General features: G+C 52.5%; 1 protein-coding gene across 2 annotated transcripts; it reads left to right on the plus strand.

The window, feature by feature from the left end:
* Positions 1-752: 752 nt before the first annotated feature.
* On the plus strand, positions 753-10545 carry AP5Z1 (adaptor related protein complex 5 subunit zeta 1). 2 transcript variants are annotated; one of them, XM_066197918.1, is made up of 17 exons: positions 753-831; positions 1032-1169; positions 1549-1735; positions 2737-2878; positions 3782-3894; positions 4390-4558; positions 5240-5380; positions 5754-5791; positions 5871-6033; positions 6297-6475; positions 6971-7113; positions 7860-8009; positions 8216-8327; positions 8725-8822; positions 9058-9190; positions 9316-9530; positions 9783-10545. In XM_066197918.1, the coding sequence occupies exons 1-17, from the start codon at positions 791-793 to the stop codon at positions 10045-10047; spliced, it is 2427 nt and encodes an 808-aa protein (XP_066054015.1). In that variant the 5' UTR covers positions 753-790; the 3' UTR covers positions 10048-10545. The 2 variants fall into 2 exon arrangements, with proteins under 2 accessions (XP_066054015.1, XP_066054016.1); XM_066197919.1 differs by lacking the exon at positions 1032-1169.
* Positions 10546-10779: the final 234 nt, after the last annotated feature.

A 10779-nucleotide genomic window follows, 5' to 3' on the forward strand; every position in this document is an offset into this window, starting at 1 on the left:
TCTCTTCAGGTGCTACTTAGAGGATTTTTTTTTAATTGACTAATTAAAAAATTAGTAACACAGTACACAGGGAGCAAATATATTCATCCAGAGCCCTTTGTGGGAAAAGTCTTTTTAAATTATCCTATCTCTCCACGTGCTCCCCACGTGCTGCTGCTCTGCTGGCTGATGGCCCAGGCATGGTGTTAATGAACTTTAATGCCAGGAGAGCACAGGGCAGGGAATTACCCGAGGGCAAAGTGCCAAGTTCCATCCCCTGGCATCTCCTCCTCGCAGAGCAGTGCTCGGCATGGTAGTGGAGAGCTCAACCGTGTTAGCAGTCGGGAGAGAAGGTCCTGATGCATTTTTAACTTATGGGCGTGCTGAAGACCTGAGCAGCTGGTTTTAATATCTTGTGCCTGTTCTGGAAAGCTCTGTTTTGTGAACAGGTTGCAGGAAAAGCTAACACCATCTTTTACCATCACACCCGTAGAAGCCCCAACTCACATCTCTGCCGTGTAAGGATGTTCTCCATAGGCCTGAGTGCCCAGGGCGGGGTGGCCTCAGAGCCCAGCTTGTCCTCAGGCTCCTGAGGTAGAGAATTAGAACAGCAGCACCTCGAACAGTCCGAGAGCAGCCGCTAGCGAGGATTTTGATCACCCCTCGCCTCTGCGAGACTTTCCCGCCGGGCGGAACCTTCGCGCAGCAGCCGCCGCGTCCTCCCGGAGCCGGCGCGGCGTACCGCCCGCCCTGGGGGGCGGCTTTGGCCGCGTACCGCGGCACGGGCTCGGGCGGCGGCGGCGGGGCCGGGATGTTCACGGCGGCTGCCGAGAGCTTCCTCAGGCAGGCGAGGTGTGATGGGGACAGGGGGACAGGGGACAGCGCCAAGGGACGCCTCGGGCCGGGCGGGGGTGCTGGCAGGGCCGCCGAGGCTGAGCGGGGAGCCGGGCGGAGGGGAGCGCGGTGTGTACCAAGCCTCCAGCCCGGAGCTTCCCGAGGGGGCCCGGGATGGCGGCCCGGGTTCCTGAGGGGTTCCCCGGCTGCCCCGGCAGGGAGATCCAGGAGGAGGAGCTGCGGAGATTCGCCGCCCGCGTGTCCGCCCTGCTGCAGGGCCCCGAGCCGGGCCCCGAGGCCGTGGATGGGCTGCAGAGGCTGCACCTCACCGTGGCCGCCACCAAGTACCCCCGCAAGTGAGTGCGTGCCCCTGTGCGCCTCGGGCGTTCAAGGAAGCAAAGCGTTGTTATCTTCTCAACCAAAAAGAAAAGAAGGGCGTGGGTTAGGGCTTTAAAATAACACGCTGCCTTGAAAACCTTAAATTCAATTTAAACACAAAGCCCCTCCTTGCCTTTCACCCCCTTGCTGAGCAGAAGGTGCCCGTCTATCTCCTTTTGCAGCAAGATTAGCTAGTGTTGGTGTCACCGAGCCCTCTGTCAAAGTGCGCTCAGAAATGTAGATGATGGGTGGCATTAGTCGCTGTCAGGAGGTATCATCCCAAAGCCAGGAATATGCAGGAAACAGACATCTGGATCTTTTCTCGCCTTGCAGTGATGTTTACTGTGACTCTTGCAGGCTCGATGGCAAGTTTGTGGAGCTGTTGCAGGCAGTGCTGTGCTCACCCAAAAGTCCTGAGCAGATTCAGGTGCTATGTGCTGCCATCCTGAGAGAGATGTCACCTTGCAATGATCTGATCCTCTCCTGTGATGAGATTCAAGATACAAAGCTCTTGAGCCTGGTATCCTCAGTCCTTCTGGCTCAGGTAAATGACCTGTCAAGTCAGAGATCTTCCCTTGTCAATATGGATTTGCTTTTTGATTGTTCCCTGCTCCTGAGCTCCTCCCTGAGCTCAAGGAGAGTGAAAATCAATTGGAAGTATGTAGGAAAAAGCAGAGGCATTTCAATGTTCATTTAAGGGATTTCATTATTCTGCTTTGCATAGGAAAGAGAATTGCATATTTTTGTGTATAACGCTTAAAAACAAAAAATGCTTGAAATTGTAATGTTTAGACTCTGAGGTCCTGGAAGCAAAAAACAACCCTTCGTAGCCGGCTGCTGGAATGGATTTTAAATCAGAGTTGCTTGAACCTGGGAAGAAAAGCAAAAGATTTTAGATATTCTTATTTTTCTTATGAAATTTGCTTTCGTGTTCACGTATAAAAAACATACATAGCACCTATAAAACATGTGAGACTGTAAATGCAAATGACACTTCAGAGGTCCAGATTCTCCATGGGGAGAAGCAAACATGAGGACACTCCTGCTGTGAGTGCTGCCTGGGGAACAAGCTGGAAACTTCTCTTTTTCCTCGCCTTCTTTTACTTTCATTGTGCCTGTTGAAGGTAAAATATTTTTGTGAAACTTCTCGTTCTGAGTTTCACTGCATGTTTAGAAATGTTTCCAGTGTTTCTGACATTCATCTGAGTTTACTTAACTAAAGGAAGTGAAACAGAAACCAGCAATGTATTGCTTATGTGCTGCTTTACAAAGCTCCTCTCCCCACGTCCAGCCTTGAGACTGTCCTGCAGTTCCACAAAACATAAAATGTCTAAAAATTTATGCTTTATGTGTAAAAACACACAGGGGCAGCCCCCCCAGTTTGGGATCTGTGAATTAAAATTGCAGAAAATCTCTGTAAAATGTGGTCAAATCCCCTGTGCTGTGAGTTCTTTTTGTGTTTGACTTTGCTGTTGATGCCTGATGGAGGAGATTGGTCTCTGGTAATGGTAGATTATCTATCTCTACCTCTGCTTTATTTTTTAGGAAAATAAGGGTGAAGTGGCAGCTGTGGGGCAGCGTGTTGTGAAAGTCCTTGAAAGGAGGCTGCCTGAGGGTCAGAGTGCTCAGTTCCTCCTCCCTGTCCTGGCAAATGTCATCAGCCTGTCACCAGGATCTCTAACAGAAGGTAAATCTCTAGGAAGGGCTGAGATTGCCACCTGGCTGTGATCTGGGTGGTGATCAGAAGGCTCTCAGTTGGAAAATGCTGTCAAAAGTGACATCTATGCTCTAAGGAAAGGGAATTTACTGGGTGGGATGTTTCCACCACACAGAGCTGTGGCTGGGCCTTCCAGTCAAATCCTGGCCATGGATTTGTGTAACAGGATCATGTACCCTAGCTGAGGTCTCCAGATGCAGCAGGAGTGTGAAACTGTAGCTATCCTGAGCAGCATCAAGCAGAGGGACAGACAGACAGACAGACAGACCAGTGCCTGTGCATCTGGTCAAGAGAGCAACAGAAACAACTAGAGGTACTCTTCATCAGAGAGGCAGCACTGGATGGGTGGTGGTGAGTTAACCTAGGAGAGCATTCCAGGCTTCAAATGCTGGGAGTTGTGAGCAAGGGTGAGTTTCTGGGAGTTTCCTGTGAGGTTTGTGTGCCTCATGCAGTGTGTCAGAGAACTTTTGGGGAGGATGTTGGGCTGTGTGCATGGGCTGGCAGAGCAGGATCACCTGCTCCAGCTTCTGTGAGTTCCCAGTGAGGGAGTTGTCCCTTTGGCTTCAGAGCTGAATAAAGTGACAGTGTTTTTGCACATTCCTCCTAATAGCAGCTCTGGATGGAGACAAAGGAACAAATATCTCTTGAGTGACCTGGTAGCAGAGTCCTTGGTTCCAGCACTCACTCCCTGACTGAGGTAGTAGGAGGAGTATAGGGACATCCAATTGGGGTACCAATTTCTTCATGGATTGCTGGATCAGAGAGTGATCCAGGCTGGAGAGAAAGCACAGCTATTGAGGGTTAACAGGGACGTGTTGCAGAGGCTGCTTCTCTGCCCAGTCTAGCAATGACCCTGTCACTTCCCTTGCACAGAACAGACCAATGTTGTCAGTAAAAAGCTGGCTGACTGGCTGAGGTATGCAAGCATTCAGCAAGGAATGGCTCAACCCTCTGGAGGCTTCTTCTCCAGTCCCAGAACCAAACAGGTGAGTGCTGGTTGCCATGGTGACCTCACAAGGGCATTTATTAGCCTGTTACCTGCTGTTTTGGCTTCCTAGAATCACCTTCTTTTGGAAAACAGTAGCCTAGAAGTGCTGCTGTTCTTCAGGATTTTTTGTGGGATACGTGGTTGAGACACCTAGGAAAGCAAAGTAGGGGGGATTTACAGCTCTGAGATTTAGGAGTTCAGCTGTAGAGCCAGAGCTTTGATCCTTGAGGAAGTTTTTAGAGAGCAGCCTTTTAGTGACTGTGTACTTCAGAGTTAAAGGTGATTGCAGGCAAGACCAGTGTCAAAGTAGCAAATTTGTGTGTTTCATCTGGGGAGAGGGATCCAGCACAGCTGGCTTTCCTCTCTCTGGATACCTTCCCTCCTGCAGGACCCCAAACAAAGGCTGCTTGTGTCCGTGGGCTCAGTGGGGTTTTCCCTGTGCTCTCACTTTGCCTTTCCCTGGGGCTCTGACCTGCTGCATCTTTTCTCTCAGCCTGCTCCTGTCACAGAGATGGACGGTGCTGTTGCCACAGACTTCTTCACAGTGCTCTCAGTGGCTCAGCACTACACACAGGACCAGTGGCTCAATGTGCAGACCTTCTCCATGCTGAGAAAATGGCTGCTGTGCTATGGGGGCAAGGAGATGGACGCCCTTAATCCAGGTAGGGATTGAAGGTCTGCAGGCCACTGTGGTCTGCAGCCCCAGTAGGGCTGTGTACTCTCAGATATCGTATCAGGTGGCTGCATCAGCAACCCAGCAATCTCCTCTCTTTCAAACTGATTAGATCTTAGGAAGAAATTATTCCCTGTGACGGTGAGGAGGCCCTGGCACAGGGTGCCCAGAGAAACTGTGGCTGCCCCATCCCTGGAAGTGCTCAAGGCTGGATTGGATAAGGCTTGGAGCAGCCTGGGATAGTGGAAGGTGTCCCTGCCCATAGCAGGGGCTTTGGAACTGGATGAGCTTTAAGTCCCTTCCAGCCCAAACCATCCTCTCATTCTGTGATTCTGAGTGACAGGAATATGGGCAAGAGTTCAGAGATCTTGGGCTAGGAGCAGGGGAAGTTTGGGAAGGAATATCACCAAACCTCCTAACTGATGCTTATTGATCCTTCTTTGGGGAATTGCTTGTTGTGTGAGTCTCCTGTTTTCAGACAAAGCCCCATGGAATCCTAGGAAAGAAGGTCTGGGTGATGGGAGACAACATCTCCTCGGTATTCTTGTAACATTCCCTTCTCCCTCAGCCACCTGTTCTCTACTCTGCACCTGGGGACAGTCAGCTGCCTTTCTCTTGCTGGGCTGCTGCGTGGGTGACATTGCTGACACGTGTGACATTTGTTGTACAGGTGCCAAAGCAGGAATGGACAGGCCTGTGACCTCCGTGGTCTCCACTCCAGCCAGGGCTGGGCAGCTGCTTCCCCCCAGGGAGCGCCTGCGGGACAAAGCCTTCGAGTACTGCCAGCGTCTCGTCGAGCAGAGCAACCGCCGTGAGTCTTGCCATGAGCCCTCCTGGGAGTCCTCTTGGTACTGTTCTCCAAAATATGTCTGGTTCTCTGCATGTTTGGGCTGGGATCTCACTCCCTGGAATCCACAGTTAGGCTCCTAGGGATAGGGCCTGCTGCAGCTGCTGGGGCAGGTCGTTGACCAGCCCTGAGCTGGGGCGTTGGGAAGGATGTGGAGGCAACAGTCACGTTCTGCCTCCTTGATTTGCAGGGGAGGCTGTGAAACTTGGTTCTCATTGGCCTGATTTGGGGTCAGTGTGTGTTCCTGCCTGCCCTGGAGCCAGGGTTAGTGCTCAAACTGACTGCCTCACATTTCTGTGTGGGCTCAAAGCTTGACTTGGACTCATTTCTCTGGCAGGACCCCTGAAGAAAGATGATGGAGACCTGCAAAAAGCTGTGAGTGCACAGAGGTGGGGCTCAAGCTCTGAGAGTTGTGGCTTCCCCCATTCCAATCTTACTCTCTGCTCTCCTGCAGTGTCTCATTGAGGCAGTGACAATCATGGACATCATCTGCAAACAGGACTCCTCCTACGTGTGCCGTGCTGTCTCCTTCCTGAAAATCCTGCACAGCAGGATCTGTGGGGATGCCACTTATGCCAGGGCACTGCTGCCCATTGCCCAGTTCTTTGTGAACCACAGTAAGTCTTCAGCTCCCACCCTCTCCTCTACAATCCAGTCCTGCCTGTTCCAGCACAGCTTTTTGTCCTGGCAGTTTGCTGCCTGCCAGAGTTGGCAATTCTACCTTGCCTGTGCTCTGGTATGGATGGTCCTACCCCAGGAGACCGGGAGCTGGGGTGTCTGCTGCTCTTTAGAGGAACATAACCTAGATCTCTCTTAACCCCTGGAGCCCTGCCAGGGCTGCTGGGTGGGCTGTGCTCAGCAAGGTGCTGTGTCCTCCCAGGCAAACTGACAGCTGTGGACTCAGATGCCATCTACAAACACCTCTTCACTGATATCCCAGCTCAGCTCTTCCACAACCCATCACTGGCCTTCGAATTTGTCCAGTTCTGCAAAGACAACAGCCAGCTCTTCACAGACTCCTCCAGCATATTCAGGCAGAGCTTCCCCAATCTCTTCAAGGTACAACTTGAAGCAGCAGAGGGGAGAGCCTGCTTCACATCCCCTTCTGTGTCCTAGAACTTTGTTTTTCCACCCCAGAGCCCTCCATGTGCCTCCATGGCAGTGCTAGGGAGAGCACAGGCTAGAAGGATTGTTACACAACAAGTGTGAGTTTGAAGGGGAGGAGGGTTCTGGGTGTGTTTAGCACTGCCACAGGACAGAGTCTGGGTTGGCAGGACTGTGCAGGGCTGGGGAGCACAGTGAACACAGGACACAGCACTTTGTTTCTGGAAAAATTTAGTAAGTTGCAGCTTGCCAGCCACTGAACCAGCTGCCAGAGGCCTGTGTTGAGCTTCTTACAGGCTTCTGGGTTTTGACCAAACCCTCAGACTTCTCTGGTTTTGCTTTTCAAAAGTGACTTTCCCTTCCCCATCCCATCTGGTCACAGTGTGGAGTTGCTTGGGTGTGTGATGGAGTAGCAGGAGTAGTGCAGCAGTTTGTGCTTGTTCCTTGCAGTTCCTGGCATGGAACAGCCCACCTCTGATCTCTGAGTTTGTAGACCTTCTCCCATTTCTGCTGGATCCAGGCACAACCATTGAGATCTTCCATTTGCTGCTTGACCTGCCCTGTTTGACAGCAGCTCTGGACATCCAGCTGAGGTAATGCACCTTCCCTTCCTCTCACTTGTTAATCAGCATCTCAGCTCTGACCAAAGCCCAGTGCACACTCCTGAGCCTCAGCTGGCACAGAGCAAGGGGCATCACTGCAGTCAGGTTAACACAAGGCTGCACAGATGTCAGCCCAGTTTTCCTAGTAATGTGTTGTACATGGGAAGAGAAGGTGACCAGCTCTCACATTTTAGTACTGGGCTGTCTTTGGGGCTCAGGGAGCTGTTCCCACTCCCCTCTCCCTGTCCAGCTCCAAATAATTGCCACATGTTTGAGGCTTCCATGAGCTACCACCTCAATACAGAGGTGAAAAACCTATTCTTCCTTTCCTGCTCTTAGCCCTGTTTTTGGCTTTGTTCTCCTAGAGGCACGCAAAACTTTCTTCCTGAGATCTTAGAAACTGTGAGTTTCCACGAAGATGGGGTAGGACTGGAACTGGCTGGACCTCTGCTCTTCCTTGTCCTCCTGACACTACAGCTCTTTCTGGAGTGCTTAGAAAAGAGGGTCATCCTAGGGGCAGATGTTGTTGGGCTTGGATGACTGAGGGATACACAGTGCCATTTTTCCCTTTCTCAGGCTTGACACAGAAGCAAATCTGGAACTATTGCCTGAGTATGGGGGGCCTGAGCTCATCAGGTTGGCTCTCTGGCTTCCAGAGAGCCTGGATTAGACCAGCTTGCTGTTCAGTGCTCAGGATCCCAGCTCTGCCCTGGCCCATTCTGTGTGTTCCCTGCTAGGGCAGCTGCTCTTCCTGCCTCTGAGAAGGCGGGGGGTGACCCAGCTGGCAAACCAGCCACGTGTGTGGAGGCCTTTCGCCATCCCCTCTACAAGAGCATGTTCCAGTATCTCCTCCGCACCAAGTCTGCTCCCCAGGATGCCCCGGAGAGGTAGGAGCCTGCCTGCGCTGTGGTTCAGCCATCCAGCTCTGGGAGGCAGCACTGGGATTACTGGGAAAGGCACAAGCTGCTCTGAGCTGGCCTGAGGTGGATTTCTGTTCCCTCTGTCAGCTTTGCCAACGCTCACAGGCCTTGTGGGGAATAGGGAAAGGCAACTGGGAACAAACCTTTAACAGTAACTCTTCTTTTGCCCACAGTCTGGTTCCGCTTCGCCTGCTGCTGGGATCCCTGGCTGGCAGCCCAAGGGTGGTGCAGTGTGCAGAGACTGTCCCTGTCTTACTGGAGCTCTTTTTCAGGGTGGTGGCAGAGGTGGGTCCTTTTGGGGGAGTTTGGTTCCCAGCTGTGCCACAGACATCTCTTGTTATGTGAAGAGCAGTCGTAGAAGCAAAATTGTGAAGGTGCTGCAGCTCTGAGAGAGGGGTGCATGAGGGGATGGTGGGATTGATACTGGTATGAGCCAGCACTGAGCTGCCCACTTGATCCAGAGAAACAGAAAAGCTCTGTGGAGCCAGTGTCAGGTTCATTCTGCTCTCAGCCAGCTGTAAAGGAGAGAGATGAGAGCACAGTGAGTGCCTCATACCAGCTTTGTGCACTGCTGCCCTCCTAGATCAGGCAATTTCTCTGCCAGCTGTCTCACCTGGCTGGTTGTTTTGGGGTTTGGCTGCTGGATGTCACTGGTGCTGCTGAAGCAAGGGCTGCCTTTCAGTTTGCAGATGGGTCTCTGATAAACCAGCTGGTGGTGCTGCTGCTGCAGAGGAGTGACCAGCTCTATGAGATCCCAGCGTTTAAAGAAGATGTGTACAGGTGAGATGAGACAGGAGGCACAGCCCAGCTCCCAGCCCTTCCTCCTGGCATCCCAGGGCAGCCCAGGAGCCTTTTCAAAGATATGCTGTGACATATCTTTGAAGGGTACAAAATGGGGGCTGCACCTTCATCCCAGCTGGGAACATCCTGAGGATGCAGCCCTGCGCCAGTGGCTGAGTGCTGCCAGCCCCTCCTGGCTTTGGGCATCAGCACCTTGCCCATGTCTCTGCTGCAGGGTGCTGGGCTCACAGCTGGAAGTGCTCTGCGGGCTGCGCCCTGCACTCGTGGTGGAACTGTCCACAGAGATCCTGGAGTTCTCAGGAGCAGTCAGCAACATCCAGAGCAAGGAGGCCATCTTCACCCACATGGTGAGCAGGGCTGCACTCTGCTGCTCTCCTTCCCTCTCCACCTCTCTCCTAGCATTAGCTAACCTGATTTTCTATTCCCTAAAAGTCATTCAATTCCCTTTTCCCTGTGCTCCCCTCGTGCCCAGGTGTGGGCTGTGGGCGAGTACCTGTCAGTGTCCTACGACAAGCGCTGCACAGTGGAGCAGATCACGCGGTTCTTCGAGAGCCTCGAGGCCGTGCTCTTTGAGATCACCCAGCTCCGGCCACAGGCCAGCAGCCCCAGCTGTGCCCCCCGTGCCATCAGTGTCCTCATGGCCACCTTGACCAAGCTGGCAGCCCGCAGCCAGGACTTGATCCCCAGGTGAGCCCTGGCAAAGGGTTGAAACGTGCGGATCTCACGGGTCCGAACATGAGTGTTAATTAATAATTGAGTCTGGCAGCTGAAAAAGGACAGAGGTGAGCTGTGGAAGGGCACAGTTCGGAGGAGTGGGATTCATCTGCTGACTAATGCTCTGTCACCTGCACTAGTCTGTTGGAGTTTACACGCTTAAGTAGTGACCTGGCTGGGTGAAAAGGTCCTGCCAGCTGATACGCTTGTCCTTCTCTCCTGCAGAGTGTCCATGTTCCTGTCCAAGATGAGGACATTTGTGCAGAGCCCTGCTGTCACCTCTGTTTACTGTGAGGAAGACCTTGAGGAGATCCTGATTCGGGCAACTGAGCTCATGAACCTGCTGAAAATGCCCAGCGTGGCTCAGTTTGTGTTCACCCCACCCGTGGCCAGCACACGCTTTCAGAAGGAGGTGAATGACTCCCTCCCTTCGGCCCTGAGGATGGTCACCCAGCTCCTGGAGCCTGCTCCAGGCCCCATGCCAGTGTGAGGGCGGGTGGTTTCTGGAGTAACTCACCGGACACTGCTGACACTCAAGGCTGAGGTCCTGATCTTAACTGGAAAAGAGGAACAAATGATTGTAAATGAAACAGAGAACAGGAATAAGGAGAGCTGAGGCTGCTCTTCTGGTCTGAGGCTGTTTGTATTTCTGTGTCCTAGTGCCTGTTGCATTTTTATCTCCTAAGCTTGTCTTATCCCTTCCTGGTAAGTATGCATTGAAAATCCTGGTGGATTTGTGCAAATGTTGCAGGAGAGTGAATGGTGCATTAATACCCTGCCAGCACACCCTGTCCCTTTGGAGATGTACTTCTTCCCTCCCTTCCTATGTCTTGTTTCCCTTCCCCTTTGCTCTCACTACGTCTGCACGTGCTGCTTTTCTTGCCTCTCCTTGCAGCAGATCAGGCAAAGGCCTGTGTGAGCTGGAGGAAGCAGGACTGACTCCATCACATCTGGGAGCTCTCACTGCTCTTCTGTCTCACCCCTGGAGTGAACACGGAGAGATCCAAGAGACAGCTGCCAGAGCAGGGCTTAGATTTATTGATCCAGTTTATTGTTGACACAGAGCATTTCTTAATATCCACCGTGTCCGACAGGCGCCATGCTGTGCTCAGTATCTGCACCAGAGCTTTGTACACATCTCAGCTGTACACTATTAACACACAGGGAAGTCAATCCAGCGCACTGCTCCTCCTGGGAGAAGCCAGCCCTCATGCACACTAGT

Source organism: Chamaea fasciata, unplaced genomic scaffold (genome assembly GCF_029207755.1).
Source record: "Chamaea fasciata isolate MVZ Bird 193981 ecotype frontalis unplaced genomic scaffold, bChaFas1.0.hap1 SCAF_16, whole genome shotgun sequence".
NCBI classification, from domain to species: Eukaryota; Metazoa; Chordata; class Aves; order Passeriformes; family Sylviidae; genus Chamaea; species Chamaea fasciata.